At 55.6% G+C, this 23,927-nt stretch overlaps 3 protein-coding genes across 4 annotated transcripts; 2 read left to right on the forward strand and 1 right to left on the reverse strand.

Annotated features, from left to right (window-relative positions):
• The first annotated feature begins 6,845 nt into the window (after nt 1-6,845).
• On the forward strand, nt 6,846-14,748 carry MATK (megakaryocyte-associated tyrosine kinase). Of its 2 annotated transcripts, XM_054578039.1 has the most exons (13): nt 6,846-6,913; nt 8,153-8,210; nt 8,567-8,680; nt 8,780-8,895; nt 8,987-9,206; nt 9,630-9,723; nt 10,937-11,002; nt 12,245-12,344; nt 12,423-12,507; nt 12,594-12,667; nt 12,803-12,998; nt 13,393-13,479; nt 13,566-14,748. In XM_054578039.1, exons 2-13 carry the CDS (start codon nt 8,202-8,204, stop codon nt 13,803-13,805), a joined length of 1,401 nt encoding a protein of 466 aa, XP_054434014.1. In that variant the 5' UTR covers nt 6,846-6,913; nt 8,153-8,201; the 3' UTR covers nt 13,806-14,748. The 2 variants fall into 2 exon arrangements, with proteins under 2 accessions (XP_054434014.1, XP_054434013.1); XM_054578038.1 differs by lacking the exons at nt 6,846-6,913; nt 8,153-8,210 and having other exon boundaries at nt 8,495-8,680.
• A 2,958-nt stretch (nt 14,749-17,706) lies between these two features.
• RAX2 (retina and anterior neural fold homeobox 2) lies at nt 17,707-18,895 on the forward strand. Its single transcript, XM_054578040.1, has 2 exons — nt 17,707-17,922; nt 18,557-18,895. The coding sequence occupies exons 1-2, from the start codon at nt 17,707-17,709 to the stop codon at nt 18,893-18,895; spliced, it is 555 nt and encodes a 184-aa protein (XP_054434015.1).
• Nucleotides 18,896-21,339: 2,444 nt separating this feature from the next.
• On the reverse strand, nt 21,340-23,429 carry MRPL54 (mitochondrial ribosomal protein L54). Its single transcript, XM_054578056.1, has 3 exons — nt 23,292-23,429; nt 22,346-22,511; nt 21,340-21,684 (listed from the first exon to the last, which is right to left on the reverse strand). Exons 1-3 carry the CDS (start codon nt 23,407-23,409, stop codon nt 21,552-21,554), a joined length of 417 nt encoding a protein of 138 aa, XP_054434031.1. The 5' UTR covers nt 23,410-23,429; the 3' UTR covers nt 21,340-21,551.
• Nucleotides 23,430-23,927: the final 498 nt, after the last annotated feature.

Raw genomic sequence — 23,927 nt, forward strand, 5'->3', positions numbered from 1 at the left:
CCCTGAGTACTGAAGAAGAGAGCCGCCAGGACCACAGCTGGGCACAGCCAGCCTGGAGCAGAGAGGTTATTCCCTTCGGAGAGGCTGGGGATGAAAGAGGCGCAGACGTACAAAACAGATGAACTCCAGGAGAAAAAAAAGTCCTGGAAAATAAAAATGTTTTTTAGTGTGCATTGCTCCATGTGAACAATACTTACATATAACATAAGCACTAAGTATTCATTTAACCAAAAATTGTGATAAAACTTTTGGGAAAGCAGTATGCCTAAGAGAGCTAATACTTTTACCTTCAGGAGTAAAAAGTCAATGCAATGTCCAACTGACAAGTCAAGAGATTTGTCGAATATTGTTTTGAAATATGGAGGCAAATACCAGAGAAATAGCCAATAGAAGCAGCCGTCGTAGCCCTTTGGGAGTGGAGCATATGTGCTTTGTTTAAAAACAGTTTTAGCCCTGTTGTGGCTCAATGGGTTGAGTGTCACCCTGAGAACGTAAGGTCACCAGTTCAATCACCGGTCAGGGCACATGCCTGGGTTGCAGGCCAGGTCCTCAGCTGGGGGTGTGAGGAGAGGAGACCAGTTGATGTATCTTGCACACATTGATGTTTCTGTCCCTCTCTTTCTCCCTCCCTCCCCCCCTTCCTAAAAATAAAGAAATAAATAAAAAATTTTAAAAACAGCTTTATAAGTACACAGCAAAATACTACAAATATTGCTACTAATAATTTTGATGAGAAAAAACCATATATACTCTTGAGGGGCTCATTGCTGAATCAGGGAGCTTTATATACCTTAGTTAAAAGAGCACTAGAGAGCTTACTACATGCCATGAATATCGACACATTTGGATTGAGAGGTGCACCTACAAGGTCAAATACATTTTCAAGTGTGCCTATTTATAAGAAAATAAAGACAGAGAGACTAGAGGTGAGCAAACTACAGCCCACTTACCATCTGTTTTTATGCATTCTGGGAACTAAACATGGTTCTTCACATTTTTAAGTGACTGGAAAAAGCCAGAATATTGCTTGACACATGAAAAGTATATGAAGTTCAAATTTCAGCATCCATAAATAAAGTTTTATTGGAACACACCACGCCTGTCACATGCATGTTACCTGTGGAGGCTTTTGTGCTACAAAAGCAGAGTTGAGTAGTCTGGCAAGAGATCATCTGGCCCTTTGCAGAGAAAGTTTGCCAGCTCTTGAGTTAGAGGGTGAGGGTCTGGGGGCAGAGGATGGAGAGGATCAAGGAGGGACACGGGAAAAGTCTTCTGACAGATGCGTCTCACCTTGTGGTACCTTGTGGATCCTCCAGTCTCCTTTGTAGGTCTTCACTCTTTCATGCGATTCTATTCATTTGTTCTGTGAGGGCCTTCTGTGTGCCAGGCTCCAGAGCTAAATGACTGCCCAAGCCAGAGCGGTCGCTGCCCTTCCTCACGGAGCATATGTTGTTCAAGGGGTGTGAGGCAAGGCAGGAGTGACTTGGGCTTGGACGGTGGGTGGTCAGCCAGGGTCTCTTGGAGGAGCTAGAAATGCTGATGTAATAAGAGGAGAAAACAGCACGTGCAAAGGCCCTCAGGCTGGACGGACCTGGAGTATTTGATGAACAGGAGAGAGCGAGCCAGGGGACGTGAAGGAAGCTGACAGCAGAGAGGTGACAGTGGCTGTGGCCAGACCAAGCAGGCAGTGGGCCACAGTGAGAGGCTTGGATTTCATCCTGAACACAGCGGCAGTGCCACGGGAAGGACGTAAGCCAGAGAGTGACACGGACCCAGTTCGCACAGCGTGAACCTGCGAGTGTGGCAGGGAAATGACATGGCTGGCTGAACTGTAGTAGAAGGAAGACTGGGCGAGGGATGTCGGGGGGAGAGCAGGCAGCCTCCCCCATCAAAGGCAGGCCACCTCTGGCACCCTAAAGCGGCTTGCCTGCAGGGGCCTTTGTTCCACAAGTTGAGAATGATCCAGCCTGCTCCGGTTGCAAAGCTGGTAGTGCGGCATTTTTCCTCGAAAGAGCAGAGAGATCCTCCCTGAATCCCTGAGTCCCCTGGCAGGGTGGGGAAAGCTAAATTTAAAGAGGTGCTAATTGGGACAGTCCGATCTGGCTGCGCTCCAGCTGGGGATCTGCTGGGGCCACAGCACCAGCTCCGCCGTTCCCACATGTGGCTGCAGCTGTCCTGCCCTGCCTGCCTTCCATATCCAGAAAGCAAGATTATGGACACATTCTCTTTGGGGGTTTATCATATGCTCCACAACTTGTGATACACCAGCATATGGGCCCTGGAGCTGGAGAGGCCTGGGTTCAAAGCCCAGCCCCTCACTTCCTGTGACCGAGGGTGAGCCTCAGCTTTCCCATCTGCAAAATGGGCACAAGAATGCTTGCCTCACAGGTGACAAGCACTGCTCATTCCCTCCCCTGTAGTCATTGGCTTAAAAACTATGTTCTGCACATCTCTGTGCCAGGTACTGAGACCACAGCAGTGAATGACACTGTCCAAAGTCCTTGCACTGGGGAGTGAATGTTCTAGAAAGGACACAGGAAACAAGATAAACAAATAGAATATATGGTCTATCAGACCATGGTAGCTCTATGGAGCTACAGGAGAGGGGATGCGAAGTATCAACAGGTTGAAATGTTCTGTAGGCTGGCTGCCGTGTTGGGTGTGTCTGGGGAAGTGTTCCAGGCAGAAGGCAGAGCTAATCCAAAGGCCCTGAGATCGGAGCGAGCCTGGGTATTCTGAGAAAGAGGAAGCCAGTATTCACTCCTCCCCCTCTTCTTTAGCCTCTGCCGCAAAGACTACAGCTTTCTTTGCTTCTGTATTTGGCTGGAAAAGTCCTTAAATGAAGAGATGTACCCTTCTCTGTCAACTTCCTGCTTTCCATTGGCTGAAATGGAGGTGGGATGGCTGGAGCCCCAGCAGCCATCTTAGATCAAGAGGTAGAAATCCGAGCGGTGAGCAAGGCAGAGCGGCTCGATGGCAAGAGCCTGGAGCCCTGACACTCCCAGGATTGCCTTTCTCAGGAGCATTAATTTCTATCTAATTCAAGCCTCCGGCACTTGGTGTCTTCCATTCCCTATAGCCAATCCTAATTTTAACTGATACATTAATGTAAAGTGCCTGTGATATGACTCCCTTTGTTCATTGCCGACAAGGATTTTCGTCCATATTTGTAAAGAAGAATAAGAAATATGTCCTGCCTCTGAGAAGCTTACTACCCTGTTGGAGGCGTCTGCAGGCCTGCACATCTAGTCCCAGCCAGCTGTGTGACCATAGGCAAGTAGCCTTGCCTCTCTGAGTCTCAGCTGCTCCAATTCTGAAGGACAGGATTGGGCCCTGGCCAGGTAACTTGGTTGGTTGGGGCGTTGTCCCAATGTGCTAAGGTTGTGGGTTCAATCCCTGGTCAGGACACATACAAGAATCAATCAATCAGTGCATAAATAAATGGAACAACAAATCAATGTTTCTCTCAAGTCCATAAAATTTTTTTAAAAATGTTTTTTAAAATGAGAGGATTGCCCCCCCCCCGCAAGTCTTCGGTGGCTTGAAGAACAGAGGGTTATACACGTGATAAAAGTCAAAATAGGAGGTTAGACATGAAGAACATTGAGATTTGGATGAGCAAAAGAAAGGCATTCAGGAGAAGGAAAAGGTGGGTCCATCAGGGTTCCTCTGTCGCTAGTGACAGAAGGCACATTTGTCAGCTCATGGAAGGTACGCCCAAGCAATTCATCTCCCTGGCTGGCTTTAGGGGCAACTTAATCTGACTCCCAGGTTCCACATCGCAGAGACTGTTCATTTCAACACCCCACTCTGGAAGGCTCCCATTCACCTTCCACTTTTACTAGACCCATTTTAGTATTAAGAATTCTTTTGGTTGCAAGTGGCAGAAACCCACTCCGGAGCAATCAAAATGCAAAGACCACTTTCATATGCCAGGTGGAGAGTGAACTCCAGGTGTGGCTAATTCCAAGGATTTGAATTCTTCCTGCAAGGTTCGGTCTCTCTCTCTGTTTCTCGGCTCTGCTTCCTCCAGGCTGGTGCCTTCTCAGGTAGGATGATGGATTAGTCACCAAGGCCAGGCCCATGCCCCATCACACAGTGAGATGAGGCAGCTAGTGCTTCCAGTGAGGGGTCCTTTCAGGGCACAGAAATGAGGTCTTACTCTGAGAAGAGTAGGAGTGTCTGAGAAGGCTTCATAAAAGTGGTGCCAGTTGAGAGAGGCACCGGAGAATGAGATGGAGATGCCAGCTGGGTGGGGGAAGTGCATATCAGGTAGAAAGGACAGCAGGGCACAAGCACGCAAACTCCTGAAGTTCAGAATTGCCAGGCTGTTGGGTGCTTGGTGGGAGCAGGAGACGAGGCCATGGAGGTAGCTGGAAGCTGAACGTAAAGAGCCCTGAATGCCAGACTGAGTGTTTTAGGCTCTGAGCTGCAGGCAGCGTGAGCTTTGGAGGGATTTAGAGCAGGGTAGGACCACAGTCACATTTTCCTCCCTTAGTGATGAAGTGGAAGGTGAATGGGAGCCAGAAGAAAAACTGGAGGCGGCCAAAAGATCGGGGGGGGGGCTGCTGTGTCACCGTCTTGCACCAGATGTGTGGCCCAGGGAGGATCAAAGAATTTCTGGAATCAAGTTCACAGAACTCAAATGTGGAGGGTGAGGAGCCTGGGACTGGGGAATTCTGGTGCCTGATCCACTGATGTGGCTACCAACTGGCTTCAAGCAGGTAGAAGGGAGGAGTGAGTCCCCCAGCTCTTGGCAGCAGCCAGGAGAAACTGGCATTGCCACCTCTGGGGACTGAAGACCCATCCAGTCTTTGTAATTCAAAGCAGTCAATTGTTGGATGCCTCCAGAGATGGGGATACCACTCCTTCCATAGTTCTGACCCAAATAAACCATGAACTTAAATCTGTCCCTTTAGAGTTAGGCACAGCTCAGTGCCCCATGCCCACACCCTAGGGGGCTTCCTGTACCCTAGGCCAGCCCTTTGAGACTCTGAACTTGAAGCTGTCTCCTTAAGTCTGTCCTTCCCCTGTCTCAATATCTTGCTTCCCCTGGGTGGATCGTGGGACAGGACCCCCAAAGGACAGGATGTAGGTTTACGTGGACACGGAGCACCCATCCATTCAAGGAGGGAGAAAGCCAGCCCAGCCAGATCCTCTTCCTGCCTCTCTGCATCAAGGAGAGTCTCCCCGGGTGCCAGGGCATTTTAAGTTCTTAGATGCCAGCTCCTGTCCTTCTGAGCAGAGAGAAGGGAGGCCTCCGCCCTGGGGCTGGGGCCAGAGCAGTCTCTGGTGAGAATCTAATGATGCTGTGGGTTTCTGCTTTGGTTATTTTCACGCTGTGTTCCTATTTCTGGCAAGCGATGATGGTTAGCCATATACAGCGGGCCTTCGTCCCCTAGTGGAATGCCAGCTGCTGGACCCCAGCCCTATGCTGGTGACTGGAAGGCAGGAGGTGGGGCACAGCTTGGGACTCTGCCATAGCAGGATCTGTGGGGTGCTCGGGGCCCTTGCTCAGCAGGAATGTTCTCAGAGGATCTTCTGTGCAATCACTACCACCACTAATAAATCACACCACCAGGCAGGAAAGGTGTCTTCTCTCACCCTCTCCTCCCACCCACTTCCCTTGCTGGGGACAACCTTGTTGCCGGTTGGAGGTTTCCCTTTTGGAACTTTCCCCTCCGATTTACTCTCTCCTTCTGTCCTATATGACATAAATGGGATCATGCTGTTTGTCCTGTGTCACATCCTGGTAGTGGTGGTTTTCAACAACTGTGGATTTTATCACCTTAATACATAGTTTCCTAGTTTTTGTTGTATAATATTCCACAATATGGATGTTCTGTGAATCTAAGAACTGGGCCACTAGACCCAGAAGTCCCGTGATGCTTTGGAAGCATAGCCCCTAAACCTTCTGGGGTAACTGAAGGTTAAATACAGGACCCACGCTATCTGGGCCTCTTGGTTCATTACCTTCCACAGATCAGCTCCATCCTTGTCCTGCAGCAGGAGGAACAGTAAGGGAGCCCACAGAGCCATCGCCGGGGACCATGCCCAGCGCCCTGGCCATCCAGGGCTCTGAGAGGGAGGCCAGTGCTGCCCGGCCCTGCAGAGGAGGAAATGGAGACCAAATGAGGGCAGCCCTCTCTGTGGCGCAGCTGGGTTGACCCTGGGTCAGGCCCCACCTTTATTTCCCAAAAGGGGGCTGCTGCACCTGGAAGCCTTCAGTTCCACATGACTTTTTCCTATGGTCCCAACTTTCCTTTAATGGTGATGATGACGGTACCAATATAGCGGTGAACATATTTGGGGTGCTTTCTTTGCACCTGGCACCAACAGCCCTCTACAGCAATAGGTAATTAATTAAATGAGCCCTTGTTGGCAGAGAAGCTGAATGAGGGCATCGGAGTGCCGAGTCAGAGGGTCCACTGTGTCATCTGGGCTCAGCGGCTTGCTTACCTCCCCGACAGGCAGCTCACTCACCCCCCTTCCCTCGCTCGCTGAAGCCCCTGCTCCACCCTCCAAGGCCTCAGCCTCCCGGGATGGGATGGGGGGCGCTGTGCGCGCCTCGAGGCTCCAGGCCAGGAAGTGGCGTGGAGCCCCTGAGCGCCTCCAGCTACCCACCCCGGCTACAAGGGAGGGGAGGGAACTGCGGAGGCGGGGCGGGGAGGGGCCGGCGGCGGCGCGCAGAGCAGACCGCAGTGCGACCGGCGCTAGGACCCGCGAGGGCCTGCCAGGCCGCGGCGTCTCCCGCTCCCTCCACCCCAAACCACCTCCCCCCGCCCAAAATGATGAAACGGAGGAACTTGCTCCAAGTTGTGCAGCCGTGGCCGCCTCGGGGTGCGCAGCCAGCGCGCGGGGGGCCCTCCTGGGGGCGGGTGGGGAGCGCGGCCCGGAGACGCCCCCTGAGCAGGTGAGCGGGCAGCGGGAATGTGGAGAGAGAACGCGGGGCATTGAGAACCGGAGGGCTCCGTGGAGGCTCTGGCATGCGTGAGAGGAGCTGGTGTGCGCACTAGTGTACGCGCGCGGCGGCGGATACGAGGCTGGGGCGGGGATGGTTAAGGGCTTTCAGGCGCGGGTGGGGGGTATTTTCCTGGGCGGGAGGTGTGCGCGTCTGCGAGTCCCTGGGTGTGTGTACCCGCGCGTACACGTGGAGTGATGTGCGCCTGTGACTGAGATGCGTGTGCGCGGCCCTGCGTGTAGCTCTGCATAGCCGGGTGGCCCAGCGTATAGCTCCCAGGTGTTCAAGTGTGGTTGTGTATGTGTTGGGAGGGGGATGGATATGTTTCCAGATGTCTGAGCACCTGTGCGTGTGTGTACATACTTGTAGACGCATGTGCACACCTGTCTCTAGGGGGACGTGCCTTTGCTTGCATACCTGCGTGCCTGTGGGTACCTGTGTCCACCTGTGTCCAAGCCCCATGTGTTTCTCTGTGTGCTCATGTGTACATGGATCGGTATGCGTGTGAGCACACGTAGGGCTGGGAATTTGTGAGGGCACACACAGGAGGAGCAGAGACTCACCCCAGAACAAGCCCCACTGCCCAGCCACCTGTGGTGGGGTCAGTTGGGGAGGCCGGGGGTCAGAAAGTCCCCACCCAAGCAGCGATTAAGGACTTGTGTGTCTGTCCTGCGGTGGGGTGGGGGTGACTAGAGAGGTTCAGCTAGCCAGCCAGATGAGCCCAGCAGGGCTGCACTGTCCCACTATAGGGTCAGAGTTTCTTGGGAATGACCTTGAGTCATTCTGTATTTGTCCTGCTCCTGCCTACTCACCAAAAAAAGAGGAAGAACAAGGCTTGATTAAGTGGCACCAAGCTCCCCATGTGCCGTGTGGGCTACTGGGGCCTGAGTCAGGCCCCTCCTGCCTCTCCAGCCTGAGGCCACTTGATCTGTGTCCATTTTAGTCCTCAGTTTCCTTTTGGGAACAATGGTGGGGCAGGCTCTGTGGTTTCCTCACCGATGTTTCATAGCTTCCAAGGAACTCCCCCAGCTAAAGGCCACCTTCCCAAGGGGGCTTGGAGAACCGCTGTCTAGGACTCCCCCTGGGATGCCCCTGGCTGTCGCCTCCACCTGGCCTGGGCTGGAAGTGGTACAATGGCCCCCTAGCCTGGCCTGAATCTGTGCTCTCCAGCTGGTCTCTGCCCCTCCCCAGGTGATCCTTCGCCTTCTCCACGCCTGGCACCCCTGCCCATCCGGCCAGTATGCCCACAGTGAGTACCCCCAGCCTGGGCTCCTGTGTCCCTGGTCCTCCTCAGCTCAGTCCATGCCCGCAGGACCTCAGCTCCGTGGGAGGTGGGGCGTAATGCTCTGGCCCAGCTCCCCTTTAGCTGGTGTCTTCGGCCTTTCGCTGTCTTTCACTGTTGCGTCTCTTCCACCTTTCCCTCCTGACCTTCTATTCTGAGTGCCTTCTGTCTGTGACTAATCTCTCTCTGCTGGCTGCTCCCTTCCGTGCCCTCTCTCCTCTTCTCCCCCTTTCTTGTCTTTTCTCTGTCTCAATCCAACCTGCCTCTTGGGGGGCATCCCCTTCATGCCCCCTTTGCCCCTCTCCCCCATGCCTCCCACACAGAGGCGCTGGGCCCCAGGCACCCAGTGCATCACCAAGTGTGAGCACACACGCCCAAAGCCCGGAGAGCTGGCCTTCCGCAAGGGCGATGTGGTCACTATCTTGGAGGCGTGTGAGGTGAGCTGTGGCCTGAGGGCCTGGGTGTATTTGGGGATGGGACTCTGCCAGGAATACCCCTCCCCCCACCATACCGACCCATGGCTCCCTCCCTGGCAGAGCAAGAGCTGGTACCGAGCCAAGCACCACGCCAGCGGGCAGGAGGGGCTGCTGGCGGCTGGTGCGCTTCGGGAACGCGAAGCCCTCTCAGCTGACTCCAAGCTCAGCCTCATGCCGTGAGTTGTGGGGTGAGCCCTGGGATGAGGGCTCAGGAGGGCTCAGGAGGGCTCCGCCAGCCTGGCCCAACCCGCCCTCCCGCCACTTCAGGTGGTTCCACGGGAAGATCTCTGGCCAGGAAGCAGTGCAGCTGCTGCAGCCGCCAGAGGATGGGCTGTTCCTGGTGCGGGAGTCGGTTCGGCACCCTGGTGACTATGTGCTGTGTGTGAGCTTCCTGCGCGAAGTATTCCACTACCGTGTGCTGCACCGCGACGGCCACCTGACCATAGATGAAGCCATCTGCTTTTGCAACCTCATGGATATGGTGGAGGTGCACCTGGACCCCAGAGCTGCATGTTTCCCAGGCCCCTACCTACCCTAGCAGCTGTAGGGACATGGGGACCCACAGAGCCACATGCTCCCCAGTGCAGAAAAGGAGCTGGTCTCCATGGACCACCAACCATGAGCCCTCTGGGTCCTACTACCAGGAACTAGGTGGCTCCTTCAGGCACCTCTAGGAACCTCCACGTCGACGCCAATCCGGAGACTGCCCCCTCCTCCCTTCTTTGCCCCAGCCCGCGTCCTTTCCCATTCTCATGGGGACCAGCCCAGCACATCCTGTGGGAACCGAACCCCTCTCCTTACCAGCTCGTGCCCACCCCATCCAGAGCCCACCACCAGGGAGGGGAAGGGATTCAGGGGTGACCTTCCTTGAAGGGGTCCGACTCACAGCCATATCCGCCCCACTCTGCAGCATTACAGCAAGGACAAGGGGGCCATTTGCACGAAACTTGTGAAACCCAAGAGGAAGCAGGGGACCAAGTCAGCAGAGGAGGAGCTGGCCAAGGGTAGGAGCCCACGCCCTCTCTGCTTGTGCTCGCCCCACCTGGGGAGGGAGGGCCTCAGGGTTTGGCACATGGCCAAGGCCGGAGCACCTCGGGCAAGGATACCCATGGACACCAATCAGCCCAAAATTTAGTGCTTCTTTCTTGTCCCCACTGTCCGCCCTGCCACCTGAGCCGGAAACCTGGCCCAAACCTCGGCCCGCCCACCCTCCCACATCCCCTTCATGCCTTCTCCCGCCTGGTCTCAGACCCTCTCATCAGACCATCTGCTTCCAGGGGGCAGTTCCCCTTCCTCCTGACCTCTGCTCCTCTGCCCCAAAAGGCAACTTTCTACTTTGGAAGCCCACCCACATTGTTCCCCTGCATTAAGGAGGGACGCCCTGCAGCCCCCCTGCTTTCCAGAACCTCCCCTTGTGGCCAGGAACTTCTTTCCTGCCTCTTCTACAGGGCCCCTCCTCCATTCACACAGGTCTCCTTGGTTGTGACTCATTTCCTCTCATGTTTTCATTCTGTTGTGCATTCTTTTCCTCTCACCTGAGAGGTTTTTCCAGCCTCCTTGCAGTGAAATCCTCAGTACTCAAGTCCCAAAGCAAAGGCCCCCAACCATAGCCACCCCTCCAGTCTTTTGAACCTGATGATTGTGGCTGCCTCCTTGAAAGCATGTGTCTCTCCTGGGAAAACCTGGACATCTTGGGGATGGCACCTGAGTGGAGGCTGGTGTCACCATGCCTGATTGTACCTAATTTAGATAGGTACAGAGCCTGCTAGAGGAGAAGGCGAGGGAGAACACTGGCCCACTTGCAACAAGGGGTCAGGGAGGTCATAGCAGGTTATGACTTAGAGCACTGCAAGTTTCCTAAAGGTTTCAGAAGCTTTACTGGTCTCTATGTCCATTGTATTTTTTTCTGTGTGTGTGTTTCCCTGGGAGGCCAGAGGTAAAGGCCTGTAAGAGGAAGAGCCCTCGGGGTATTTGGTGGCAGCCCTGAAGGGGCAGGCTCCGTTGCCTTCGACCTCATGATAACCGGTACCAGGACTGGGGTGTGTCAGACAAGCCCTTGGACCCTTGTTGGGAGCAGCGGCCCCCTGAATGTGTGCCCACAGCTGGGTGCTGTGGGAGACACCACCTGGTCTCTCCATGTGGCACCCTGGAGCAGGGTGGGGGGGTGGCGGTGCTGGGAAAGCCTGTTACCGCTCTGACCCAGGCCTTTGCCCACAGCTGGCTGGTTACTGAACCTGCAGTATTTGACCTTGGGAGCACAGATCGGAGAGGGGGAGTTTGGAGGTGAGTAGGGGCATAGACTGGGGGGCTGAAAGAAGTGGGGGTGCATGTTGGTCAGGATCTGGAGTCACTGAGGTGAATTCACATCCATATTTAATACCTACTTGGTAGGTGGCTAAAGACAACCCATTCCTCTCTGTGAGCCTCAGTTTCCTCCTCTGTGAAAGGGGGTGGACAACAGCTGTTATAAGGAGCAAATTAACTCAGTCAGGCATCCAGTGAGTGTGAGTCCCTCACACTTCCAGGATCTTGCATATGTTGGTGTCTCTGCTCGGAATGCCATTTCCTGAAATGATTGTTCTGGAAGGCTCTGGGACTTAGATCTGCTGTGTTTCTCTGTTAGGAGCTGAAGTGCAAATATTTTTGGCCTTACAGGCCAGTCTGTCCCATCTGCTCAGTTCTGTGTATGTAACAGGAAAGTAGCCCCGGACAATGGGTAAGCCAGTGGCCGTGGCTGTGTGCCAATAGAACTTTGTGGACACTGAATTTTATATTTTCTATAATTTTCATGTGTTGTGACATAACAATCTTTTGATTTTTTAAAAAACCATTTAAGAATATAAAAACTGCCCTGCTGGATGGCTCAGTTTATTGGAGCATCACCTCATACACCAAAGGGTTGTGTTTCAATGCCCAGGCAGGGCACATGCCTACGTTGCAGATTTGAACCTCAGTTGGGGTGTATATGGGAGGCAGCCGATTGATGTTTCTCTCTCTCTCCCTTCCTGTCTCTCTAAAATCAATAAATTCTCCTGGCTGGTGTGGCTCAGTGGATTGAGTGCCGGCCTGCGAACCAAAGGGTTGCCAGTTGGATGCCTAGTCAGGCACATGCCTGGGTTGCAGGCCAGGTCCCCAGTAGAGGGCGCTCAAGAGGCAAATATTCATGGATGTTTCCCTTCCTCCCTTCCTCTCTCTCTAAAAATAAATACAGTATTTATTTTAAAAAGTTTAAAATAATAATAATAAACATATCCTCAGGTGAGGATTAAAAAAAAAGAATGTAAAGACCACTTTCAGCTCATGGACCTTGCAAAAATACATAGTGCGACTGGATTTGGCCCTAGGACCAGAGTTTACAGACGCCTAGACTTTCTTTGATCTGGGGTTTGGAGCATGTATGGGCAAGGGGGTTTCCAGGCCTGGGGAACACAGGCTGTGTCGGCGTACATGGAGTCAATGTGAGTGGGTGTGTCCCCATGTCTGTCCCCATCTCTGTTGGGTCCTCGCCTCCATCCCACCCCTCAGCGGTCATGCAGGGCGAGTACCTGGGCCAGAAGGTGGCTGTGAAGAACATCAAGTGTGACGTGACAGCCCAGGCCTTCCTGGATGAGACAGCGGTCATGACGTGAGTCCTTGGTAGGGGTCAGGCGCACTGGGGCAGGGGGTTCTGGCTGTGCCTTCACCCCCGACCTGTCCCCCACAGGAAGATGCAGCATAAGAACCTGGTGCGTCTGCTGGGTGTGATTCTGCACCAGGGGCTCTACATCGTCATGGAGCACGTGAGCAAGGTACAGTGAGGCCAAGGTGCAGGCGGGGCTTGGGGAGGCAGCCAAGAAGCCTTGAACCCTAGCCCCGTGTTCCACCCCCACCACAGGGCAACCTGGTGAATTTTCTACGGACTCGGGGCCGGGCCCTTGTAAACACCCCACAGCTTCTGCAGTTTTCCCTGTGAGTGGGGTCCTTGGGGGGCGGGGAGGCAATTTTCCAAGGTCAAGGGGAAACCAAGGCACAGAACAGAAAGGAGCCTGGCCTTGGGAGTTTTCGATCTGGCCACTGGAACCCCCGTCCCCTCCCCCTCCCCAGGCATGTGGCCGAGGGCATGGAGTACCTGGAGAGCAAGAAGCTGGTGCATCGAGACCTTGCTGCCCGCAACATCCTCATCTCTGAGGACCTGGTGGCCAAGGTCAGCGACTTTGGCCTGGCCAAAGCTGAGCGGAAGGGGCTGGACTCCAGCCGGCTGCCAGTCAAGTGGACAGCGCCCGAGGCACTCAAACATGGGGTGAGTGCCCCTCTGGCCTTGGGACCTTGGAGCCTCAGCTCCACTGTGTGATGTGTCTTGACCTCTCTGAACCTCCAAAGGAAATGGCTCTGCCTTCCCACTATTTGGCCCATAGTTGTTCTTTTTAGCACCCATCATGTCTCTCCTGTGTGTGAGTCGGTCAGGGCCTGAGTTTCCCCATTTCTGGGCTCAGTGCTGAGGGCGAGAAAAACCATCCTCCTCCCTGCACTGAGTCTGAGCTCCACTCAGTAGAGGGGGCATGGTCTCAGGGAATGGAGTCTTTTAGGAAGGGACCAGAGAGTGAAGGTCAATCCAGGGGCACTTCCTGGAGGAATCAGGGACTGGAGCTGAAACCCTGAAGGGTCCCTCCTCACCTTGGTCTTGGGCCCCACAGAAATTCTCCAGCAAGTCCGATGTCTGGAGTTTCGGGGTGCTGCTGTGGGAGGTCTTCTCGTATGGCCGTGCTCCGTACCCCAAGATGGTGAGCGTGGTCTGGGTGGGGGAGGCACTGAGTCTGGGACGGTGGTCCTGAACCCCAGCCCATACTGGTGTGTCCTCTGCCTGCAGTCACTGAAGGAGGTAACAGAGGCTGTGGAGAAGGGGTATCGCATGGAACCCCCTGAGGACTGCCCGGGCGCTGTCCACACACTCATGAGCAGCTGCTGGGAGGCGGAGCCCACCCGCCGGCCACCCTTTCGAAAACTGGCCGAGAAGCTGGCCCGGGAGCTACGCAGCATGGGTGCCACTGGCCACGTTGAAAGGCAGGACGCTGATGGCTCCACCTTGCCCTGTGCCCAAGAGCCTTGACCCTACCTGGGGCCATGGGCCCCAGAAGATCGAGGGAGTAGGGGGCTCAGGGTGGGGGCACAGGCAGGCCTAAGGAGGGTCAGGGCCAGCAAGCTGCCCACCTGGCTCACAGCACAGAAGCAAGTTCTCTGGGGGGCTCGGGGCAGCCCCCGGACACCACAGACCTGGGGAGGACTGGTGCACCCATAAAGACTGGTTCCAAGACCTGTGGGCGTCTGAGTCACTCTCTGCGAGCCCCGACATCCTCTCAGCCCCGGTGGCCCGCGCTGCCGCCCATCACTCAGCTCTGGACAATCCGCCTGCCAGTCATCTGCCCAGCTATGACGCGCTGGCGGCCACTGTGGGGATACCGACCCCTGGGATGGAACCGGGAGACTCCAGGCCAGGCATCACAGCCGTCCTGTGGACCCACTTGCCATCACCCACAGGTCCCTGCTTTGGTCCATCTGTGGGTGCTACATTCAACCCTCAAAGTTTCAACCCTGGGGTGGGTGCCCAACCCTTGGACTCAAAGGATCATGGGAGACTTGTCCTTCAGAGCAGGTATATAGGAGCCCAGGGAGGGTCTGCCACTGCAGCTGTGTCCCGGCCTGGGGATGTTCCAGTGCGGCCACCCACATTCTCCAGCTTGTGGCTTTTTTTGAGTCTCCTCTGGAGGCACAACCCAACAGTTTGACCCAGTGCCTCCAGAGGAGACTCAAGGAAAGCCAGCTGAGCTCTGGCCAGGTGGCTAACTTGGTTGGAGCATCATCTTATGTGCCAAAAGGTTGTGGGTTCGATCCCTAGTCAGGGCACATACCTAGGTCGTGGGTTTGATCTCCGGTTGGGACACACATGGGAGGCCACCAATGGATGTTTCTCACATCAGTGTTTCTCCCTTTCTCTCTCTCAAAAAAAAAGACAAAAAACACATGTATTTTCGGGTGAGGGTTAAAAAAATAAAAGCCCCCTGAGCAGCCTGTTCAAGGCCCTGTCCCTCTTGTCCAGTCTGGTGAGGGGGCTTGACTCCGGGCTTGCTCCCAGGTTTGAATTCTCACTGGCCCCCTACCTGTGTGGCCCCAGGGCACCTCAGGCAAACTAGGGGAGTTGGTCCCCCTTCCTGGGCCCACCAGGCTTCTCTGTTAGCAGGCATCTTGGTGAGGCAGGGCGGGGCGGAGGCTGTAAGGACCCAGAGAGCGGGGAGTGAAGGGCCGAGCACACAGAGCTGGTGTTGTATTGCTGTGACTGTCAGCCGCCCCATCTCAGCCAATATTCCCATCCAGGGTGCCTGGAGGGGTCTTGGGCCAGGCTGGATGCTGCCCACCCCAGGACCTGCCAAGCTGGGGAGGGGACACCAGGCCCCAGCACACCCTATCACCCCTGCTGACCCACCCTGCCTGAGCTGCGCCTGAGCTAGACAAATGCCCCAAGGTCACAATGACCTCCTGAAGTGCCTCCCGAAGCCTGGCCCGCCTTCTGGCCTCAGTGTCCGCACAGCACCTCAAGGGGGCCAGTGATTCTTCCTGGGGGAGCAATGAAGGGGAGGAGTCTGGAGAGACAAACCCCCACCAACTAATCCAGGGCTGCCTGTCCCTGGGTCCGGCCCCACCCTGCCCCTGATCTGGCCCTCTTAAGCTGACAGAGCATCTGTACCTTTGGCCACATCCTGCTAAACCTTGAAAGCCCCCTGCACCTGACCTGGATCCCTTCTGCGGCTTCTTAACCTGCGGGGCCAATTAGCTAATTGGGGCCTGAGAACTGAGCAGCTTTTTAACGTTTTGAATTGATGAAGCAATTAGGGGAATTACGTGCCTGCCCCACAGAGCCCGTCTTACAGATGGGGCAGCTGAGGCCTGGAAGGGCCCAGGAAACACTAGCTGCCCCTCCAGCAGGGGCTCAGGACATGTGGGGCCTCCCCCTGCCTCCGGACCTCAGCCCTCCCTCGCGGGACAGGGGAGCCCCAGCGGGCCCCTTCTCCACGGCTGCTGGTCCCTGCAGCTGCACCTGATTCCTCAAGGGCCTAGTCACACCTTTTCTGGGTGGGGGGGGGGGGGGTGCCTGACACTGTCTGTCTCTTTCTCCATCTGTGTCTCTCTCCCTACAAAGTCAACATTCCAGAAGGATCTATTTCTACTTTCTCTTGTACTCACTCCCTAGGCCATCTGAGGACCCGGGTCTCCTCCACCTGGACAACCTCCCTCCGCTAAATCTGGCAACCGGTTTTCAGGCCTCCCCGTGGCCCCTCACCCCCAGCCCCCTCCTCTTGGTTTTCAGGGCACTCCCGGACCAAGCCACCAGGCTTCTTGGATTGCAGGGGGGCCGGGGGGGGTTAGCAAACAAGCCTTAGTCTTCCCCTAGATCCTGCTCCAGCTCTCGGGCCACCGCTTCTGTGACAATCCCATCATCCCCCCCCCCCCCCGGTCCCCAAAACAAGGATCTCTCCCCCTGCCTCCCCAAATTCCCACCTTAGGATTTCCTACCCCGCTCTCCCTACTCCCTGCATCCCCACTACCCTTACTCTTGTCTCCTGGCCTCCCAACTTGCTCACAGTATGTACTCTTCCAAAATACCATCTGGCTGCGTCCCTTCCCTGCTCCACCACCTCCCATGGTTCCCTAGTACCTTCCCCTTCATACCCAAACCTTGTTCAGAATTTGCAGCCTTGCCCTCTGTCCCCCATTCTGATCACTTTCCTTAAAAAAGCAAGTCCCCCTTGCCTGCCCCCTTCCCTTCCCTGCTTTGAGTTTTCTTACTAGATCTCTGACCACCTGACACTGCATTTTACCTACATAGTTGCTGCCTGTCTCCCCAGCCAGAACGTCATTTCCAAGATTTGTGTCTGTTTTGTTCACTGGTATGTGGTAAGTGCTCAGTGTTTATTCACACCTCAAAACTTAGCTAAAATGCAGCCTCTGCCGGGCCCTGTTCAGCATCCAGAGGAGCCACCTAAAACTGCCTTCGCCTCTCAGGTCGGCACCCAGCCCCGCTGACATCTGTGAATCTAACGGGCTTTGTGTGTCCCCACTGATAAAAACAACAGCAGACATTCGCTGAGCACTCACTCCACGCCCATCACTGTGCAGTGCTTTCTTCTAATCACCTCATCAAGTCCCAGGGAGAACTCCCTGGGGTAGGTCCTGGTGTCCACATTTTACAGCCAGGAAAACAGGCCGAGATGGGGAGGCCCTTGCTGGTGTCCAGCTGCAAGGGGAGGAGGACCCAGGTCAACAGTGTCCCCTTAACCCCCAGCCCTCCGCCAGCCTGGCCCTCCCTTGGTGGCTCAGGGCAGCCACTTGGGAGAGGCCACCTCAGTTAATCACCTTGTGCTAATCTTCACCCCCCCCAGCCCCTGCCCAACCCCACTGCCTGGGCACTGGCTGGGCCGGCCACTGGGCCAGCTACGGTGGGAGCCCCGTGGGTACCTGGGCTGACGAGGGGCTGGCTGCTGGGAGTGGTGAGCCCTGGGCAGTTGGGCAAAACGAGGGGGTGGCTGCAGGTGCGGAGAGCCCACTAGGGCAGAGGGCTTGGTGGGAAGGAAGTGTTACATGGGAGCAGTGTCCTAGCCTGCTTTCCTAGGGGTCCTAGACACAGAGGGAGACAATCAGACAGAAAGACAGGTATAGGGAGAGAGTGGCAGCCAGGGAGAGCTCCAGAGGGAAAGAGAAAATAGAGGTTGGGGGACAGAGACACAAAAAGAAGAAATGGAGGAGGGGGTGGAGACAGGGAGATAAAAAATGAGATAATCTGAGATCAACAGAGACTGGGGGAGGCAGAATGAATGCAGGATGTCACGGGGGAAAGCCCCTTCACATCTTACCCTGGACCCAGCAGGCTCCCCTGCCCTCCCCAGCTAACAGTCCCTCCTGCTGTCTCACCACCATCTGTGCTGCTGCTGTGCCGCCAGTGAAGGTGAGGAGGAGCCATGTTCCTGAGCCCTGGCGAGGGTCCCATGGCTGAGGGTGGGGGGCCGGCACCCTGTGAGGAAGCCCCCAAGAAGAAGCACCGGAGGAACCGCACCACCTTCACCACCTACCAGCTGCACCAGCTGGAGCGGGCGTTTGAGGCCTCCCACTACCCGGACATTTACAGCCGCGAGGAGCTGGCAGCCAAGGTGCACCTGCCGGAGGTGCGCGTGCAGGTGAGGGCACCCCTCAGTGACTTAGGCAGGAAGCTAGAGCCAGATAGGGACCTTCCCAGTGCATGGGTAGAAGAAAAACTGGGAAGGTCACTCGGAGGAGGAGATGCGGGACTGAGGCTGTGACATCTGAATAGGAGTTCACCAGCAAGAAAGGGTGTTTTTCTAGGCATCCAAACAGCATGTGCAAGGATGTGCAGGATTAAGTTAGAGTGGTTTCCACTGAGTTGGGTCAGAGATGGGCAGAAGGAGAGGCAGAAAATGGGGCTGAGAAAGAACCCATGAGAAGCCTTGAAAACCAAACTGAGCGGCTTGCACTTCATGATGGAGACCAGGAGAGACCAGGGGAGAGGCCGAGGAGCTTGAGGGGTCTGGCTGAAGAGAATGGCGAGGAGGAATTAGATTCAGAAAAGACTTAAGGGTTGAGGTGATGGGGGCCATGACGCAAGGGTTCTACTCTCAAGGTGGCCTTGAGGTGGAATAACAAAACATGTGGGCACTGCAGCAGGTGGGAGTCAGGTCAGACAGCAGGCAGAACCCGGAGGGCTGGGGGGCCCAGAGAGGGATGCAGTGGAGTGGGGAAGAGCCGCTCTTCCCCGCTGGCCTTGGACTCAGAGGACCCTCTTGCTGCTTCCAGGTGTGGTTCCAGAACCGTCGAGCCAAGTGGAGGCGTCAGGAGCGTCTGGAGTCCAGCTCAGGGGCTGTGGCAGCCCCAAGGCTTCCTGATGCCCCAGCACTACCATTTGCCTGCCCTCCAGCCATGCCCCTGCCCCTGGAGTCCTGGCTGGGCCCCGGGCCACCCGGCAGGCCAGGCTTCACTCACCTCCTAGGCCCGGCCCCGGGGCTGCAGCCAGCCTTTGGGCCTCATGCCCTTGGTTCGGCCTTTGTGGAAAGCTTCACCCTGGAGGAGGCATCCCTTCGGCTACTGGCCAAGGAGCACGCACAGGCTCTGGACAGGGCCTGGCCACCGGCTTGAGCCTGTGCCTACCCAGCCCTTCCTCTCTGGCCTGTCCCAAGGACCTGGGATGATAGACCTAGGCCAGGCTATCAATGAGGCAAGAGGCTACCCACCCCCACCCTCCCTGTCCACGGCTACCCATGGCAGGCCCCCACCCCACCTCACCCTGCCTTGCAGGGAGACTGGGGCCGTCGTGGAAAGGAGGTGGCCATAGGATTCCCAGGGAGAAGGGGCAGGATCCTGGGTCGCCTTGGGGGAAGTCTCTGTCCTCCTGGGACTTCAGTGCCCAAATCTGTCAAATGGGGGTGGGTAGATTTGTAGGCTCTGGGACTGTAAGACTGTAATTGGGAGCCACCAGAACCGTAATCCTGGGAGTAAGTCTAAATCCCTGCTAATCTTTCACTAGCGGAGCTGCCCCTCTCAGGGCCTCCCTCCCCAAGAAACGAAGGCAGAGTAGCCCCCTCCCAGCTGCCTCCTTTCAGGTGTGCTCCTGGCCAGAGCCCACCAGGTGAGGCGGACACACCGCCAGCCCCAGTGTACAGCGAGGTGACTGCGGCCGAGGTAGAAAGCATTTCCCGGGGCCCCAAAGCCAGCAGCGGGTGGCACTGTTTTTCCCACCCATTGCCTGACTCCACTGCCCCAGGCGCTGCTGGGTCCCTGCTGGCTTTGGAAGCTGCTGCACCCGGGTGGGCCCCAGGCCAGAGCTAATGGGTGACCAGGTGAACGTTGTCTGTCCCAGCTCCTTCCATGTTTCAAAGTGTGGCTTATGTCCCCACTGACCACAGACTCTGTCCCGTCTCCCAGCCCAGAGAGGGTGGTATGTGGCCCTTGGTGGCAAGGCCTGCACTTGTCCCGTCCACCCCAATTCATTCATTCACCCATCTATCCAGTAAGCAATAGGGACACAACGGTAAACAGACAAAAATCCCTGCCCTAATGAAGCTGCCACTGCAGGGGGAGAGACAAGATGCAAAATTAAAAAATAATTAAAATATAAAATGCCAGCTGGTGGTAAATGCAAAGAACATAGGGAAGGGCAATCGTGTGTGTGGGGCAGGTGTTGCCATTTAACATGGCAGTTAGGGAGGCCTCATGGAGGTGGCCTGGCAACAGGGGTAGCAGGTGCAAAAGCCCTGGGGAAGGACCCAGCCAGGGAATTGGAGGCACATCAAGGAGCCCGTGGGCCACATGGAGCAGGGGTGTCCAACCCGCAGGCCACATGCAGCCCAACACAAAATTATAAATTTACTTCAAACCTTTTTGTTGCTCATCAGTTTTCGTTAGTGTTTGTGTAATGTGTGGCCCAGAGACGCCAAAAGGTTGGACACCCCTGCACAGAGTGAGAGGGCGAAAGGGAGGTGAGCGCAGGGCAGTGATGGGGGCGGATCAGCCTGTGGTAGTTACAACTTTGGTGTTTATCCCAGAGTCAGGGAGGGTCGGGATGTGACACCTGCCCAGGGCGGGCCACCTGGGAGGACAGGGTTTTGACAATCCCCTAGGCACAGTCCTACTAAGCAGAAAAAGGCTCTCATTTTCCTGGGACCAAACAGAATTAGCTGTGGGGGCCCCACCCCACCCAGCCAGTGTATGGACCCAGGGGCCTGGAGGGTAGTGCCCAACCCCTACCCCAACCTCTCCAGTTGGCGCCTGCAGGGTTGGGGTGGGACCTTATAGGCACTGCTTGGTGAGTCCCCAGCCCCAGCCTCCTCCAGTCTGGCACTGGCCTTGTCCATGGGATCCTGTCTTCAAAACCCCTCCCTCCCAGCCAGGCAGGGCAGGAGTTAGGTCCACCCAGAGCTGAGGTCCTCCCTGGGGCTGTGGGTCATGTTCACGATACCCCACATTTTCTGTTAAGACCTGGGCACCAGTGGGGGTGGACAAGATGGTTGGTAGGCCCATGTCCCTGGACATCCTTCAAGTGAGTGACCAATGAGGATAACCCCTGTGACCTTGGCAAGAAGGAAAGGGAAGTCCCTTCCATCTGGCTACGCTTGCTGACCTGGGTGCGGCAGGTGTCAGCCAGGAGCCCTGGAGCCAACCTCTGCCCTAGAGAACTACCTACTGGGGGTCAAAAGGACCCAGAGAGGGAGAGCCACGTAGCTGAATACCGAAGCATCTGGGTCCAGCCATGCCCGAAATCAGTCACTGGGTACTTCAGTTCCCAAAGCTCACAAATTCTTTCTGCTCCACACAGCTTGAGTTGGGTTTGAGTCCCTTCCAACCAAGGGTTTTGCTAGAAAAACCCACTTGAGAGGTTGAGGCCACTTGGGCAGTGCAAGGAGGAATTCCAGGAATCAGGGCAAGAACCCCACTGAGGCCTGGAGGTGAGGATGGACCTACAGGAGCCCAGCCAATCGCCAGGAACCACTGCATCTGAGGAGGTGCCTACCTCCCTGCCACCTGCCCTACTTTGCTCTGGCCCAACATCAGACAACACCCAGTAACACCCAGGACCTGCCAATGACAACCCTAACAGGTCTTTATTGGTCCCCAGGACCCTGATCCAGCCTCACTGTGAAGGTCACACAGAATGCAGGTAAGGAAAAGCCTGTTTTCTCCAGGAAAATAAAGTCTTCTGTGGGGCAGGACGGGGGAGGTGTCGTGACCCTCTGGGGTCCTCCTCTGGGGCTTGGCGAGGTCCTTGGCAGGTCAGGGTGCTCTGGCTCCGCCTCTACTAAAACTTTTGGTTCTTGCTCAGCCGGTTGTGGCGCCAGATGTTGTGTTTCCGCAGCAGCCGCCAGTACTCCCGGGTCTCGGGGTCCAACTCCTCCAGCTTCTTCGGGGGGCCCACATTCATCTGGAACAGCCTGATGGGGTGTGGGCAGGGATCAGGGCCACCCAGCAGCCCTCCATGACTCCCGGGCGCAGGCGCTTTGGGCAGAGGCAGCACAGAGGCACTGGCAGGACTGGGTCTGGGGGGGCTGTGTGATCTCGCGGTGGTCCCTCACCTTCCCTGAGCCAGTCTTCTGGCTCTGGAACAAGGGAACACCCCCATCTCAAGAGTGCTGGTGTCTGAGGTGGGCACACACCAAGCTGTCTCCTGCCTCCTGGCCACTGTCCATGCTGTGCACCTGTAGCCTCTCTCCTCCCCCTCAACCTTCCTGCATCTTCCCCAGCTTTATGGATCAGCACATACCAATGGCTTCCATGTCCTACTAATGTTGTTGGGGCCAAAAGCAAAATCCAAATGCCTGCAGCCCGCTGGCCCTGCCAGGACTGCACTTCAGGACCTTCCTGTCATATCTACCCCTACTCTCCACCGCCTTCCCTAAAAACCCAGTGTGGTCCTGCCCCAGGGCCACTGCACTGGCTATTTCCTCTGCCATTGAAGTGCCTTCCACCCACTCAGGTCTTCACTCACGCATCACCTCCCCAGGGAAGTCCTCCCAGAAACCTCAGGCTCTGATTAACCAGGCTCCTCCTCACCCCATCACTGGTTTTCCCCACTTTCCAGCCTGGCCCACTCACCACTCGGGGTACTCCGCATCCGGCTTCAGGACCACGTCCTGGCCCTCCTTGTAGATGTTGACACCCATGGCATGAGTAGTAAGCTGGACAGGGTCTGTGCACACCTCTGGGTCCTTCAGGGCATCACTCACAACGCCGCCTTTGCCGCCTTTGCCTCCCTTAATGACTGGGGAGGAGGGGCGGGGGGCAGGGATAGAGTAGGTTCAGCTTGGTTTAGCCCTTCACAGGCCAGCCTTCCTTTCCTGCACCGTCCCCCCGCCCCCCGCCGGCCCCATCTCTCAGGATGGCCCCGGACCCTGGCTGGGCTCTGTCTGCTGTACTCAAATGATTTTAAGTTGGAGGTGAATACTGAATTAAACAATACTGATGATCTGAGAGACCATCCTTTTCAATTCTATTTCGAGTCTTTCTGTTTACCTCACAGAAAAAGTGCTTCTATGCTACGACCTAACATTTATTTGTCAATTCCCTCCTTCCAACAAAGATCAGGCAAGGCTGTATCCAGATAAAATTGAAATAACCTTCTTTTTGTTTTGCTTAAGTGGTTAATCCTTAGATGTACCCCGATGCATCCTCACATTTCTGGCGACGGCCTGCCAAGGGTCTCACTGTGATCTCAGGGCAGAAATAGGATTGGGACTGGAGTTCTTGACCTCCCTCACCCACCTCAAAACAAACCCATGCCTGCGCAGTGAAGCGCGTTTATTTCGCGTAACCCACACCTTCGTCACCGGCCACTCAGCTTCAGACTGGCGCCTGCGCACTGACTCCAATCGCGCCCTAGGTTAGGTACCTCAAACGGCGCTCGCGTGTAAAACCTAGACACATTTGCCTCTTTACGCTTACGCCTCGATTCTAAGAACCGCCTCCCCAACCAGCGCCTGCGCACTACAAACTACTCAATGTCTTCACTGTTCTCATTCTGGTCCTTCTTAGCCCAGCTCACCAGGTTTCTTAGCATAATTCCGTACAAAGAGTCTTCCTGGAGCGGCAGGGTCCGGGAATTCCCGAGCCCGCCAGCAGGCCCCGGTCCGGATAGCCCCGAATAAACTTCTGGCCGCCATGACGTACGCCGGCTGCCTACACGTACACGTTTTAGGAAACGTCAGCGGCCTAAGGGTGCTTGAGAGACAGTGGCTCCTAGAGATTCCTGGGAAATGTAGTATTCCAGCCTTACGCATACATTGTGATATATAAACTTTTATAGGTATACCAGTTACTGTATGAGGCGATTTAAAAGAATGTTTCATGGATTTCTTGCCCTTCTTCGGTTACTTATTTAAAGATCACACCTTACACATTCCTGATTCTATTCAATGTTCAATTACTCAAAGCCTAAAAGTTACTTAAAAAGCTCAAGCCTATAGGTTATTAGAAAGCTAACACTTATTAGACTCGTATTCAAGCCCAACTGCTAAACCCTTTTTAAAAAAGATTTTTATTTATTTTATTTTTAGACAGGGGGGAAGGGAAGGAGAGAGGGCGAGAAACATAAATGTGTGGTTGCCTCTTGCATGCCCCCGATTGGGGACCCGGCCCACAACCCAGGCAAGTACCCTGATTGGGAATAGAATGAGTAGCA

The sequence above is a fragment of the Pteronotus mesoamericanus genome, unplaced genomic scaffold (genome assembly GCF_021234165.1).
Source record: "Pteronotus mesoamericanus isolate MK-2021 breed Mesoamerican mustached bat unplaced genomic scaffold, CSHL_Meso_final contig_482, whole genome shotgun sequence".
NCBI classification, from domain to species: domain Eukaryota; kingdom Metazoa; phylum Chordata; class Mammalia; order Chiroptera; family Mormoopidae; genus Pteronotus; species Pteronotus mesoamericanus.

What these genes read in the sequence shown, in the direction of transcription:
- MATK (XM_054578038.1), top strand. Translation starts at nt 8,528, where the DNA reads ATGCCCCCTTTGCCCCTCTCCCCCATGCCTCCCACACAGAGGCGCTGG. An exon ending in CGGAGAGGGGGAGTTTGGAG is followed by an intron (nt 11,003 to 12,244) that starts GTGAGTAGGGGC and finishes CCCACCCCTCAG; the next exon opens with CGGTCATGCAGGGCGAGTAC. An exon ending in TCATGGAGCACGTGAGCAAG is followed by an intron (nt 12,508 to 12,593) that starts GTACAGTGAGGC and finishes CCCCCACCACAG; the next exon opens with GGCAACCTGGTGAATTTTCT.
- RAX2 (XM_054578040.1), top strand. Translation starts at nt 17,707, where the DNA reads ATGTTCCTGAGCCCTGGCGAGGGTCCCATGGCTGAGGGTGGGGGGCCG. An exon ending in TGCCGGAGGTGCGCGTGCAG is followed by an intron (nt 17,923 to 18,556) that starts GTGAGGGCACCC and finishes TGCTGCTTCCAG; the next exon opens with GTGTGGTTCCAGAACCGTCG.
- MRPL54 (XM_054578056.1), bottom strand. Translation starts at nt 23,409, where the DNA reads ATGGCGGCCAGAAGTTTATTCGGGGCTATCCGGACCGGGGCCTGCTGG. An exon ending in GAATTATGCTAAGAAACCTG is followed by an intron (nt 22,512 to 23,291) that starts GTGAGCTGGGCT and finishes CCTCCTCCCCAG; the next exon opens with TCATTAAGGGAGGCAAAGGC. An exon ending in GATGCGGAGTACCCCGAGTG is followed by an intron (nt 21,685 to 22,345) that starts GTGAGTGGGCCA and finishes ACACCCCATCAG; the next exon opens with GCTGTTCCAGATGAATGTGG.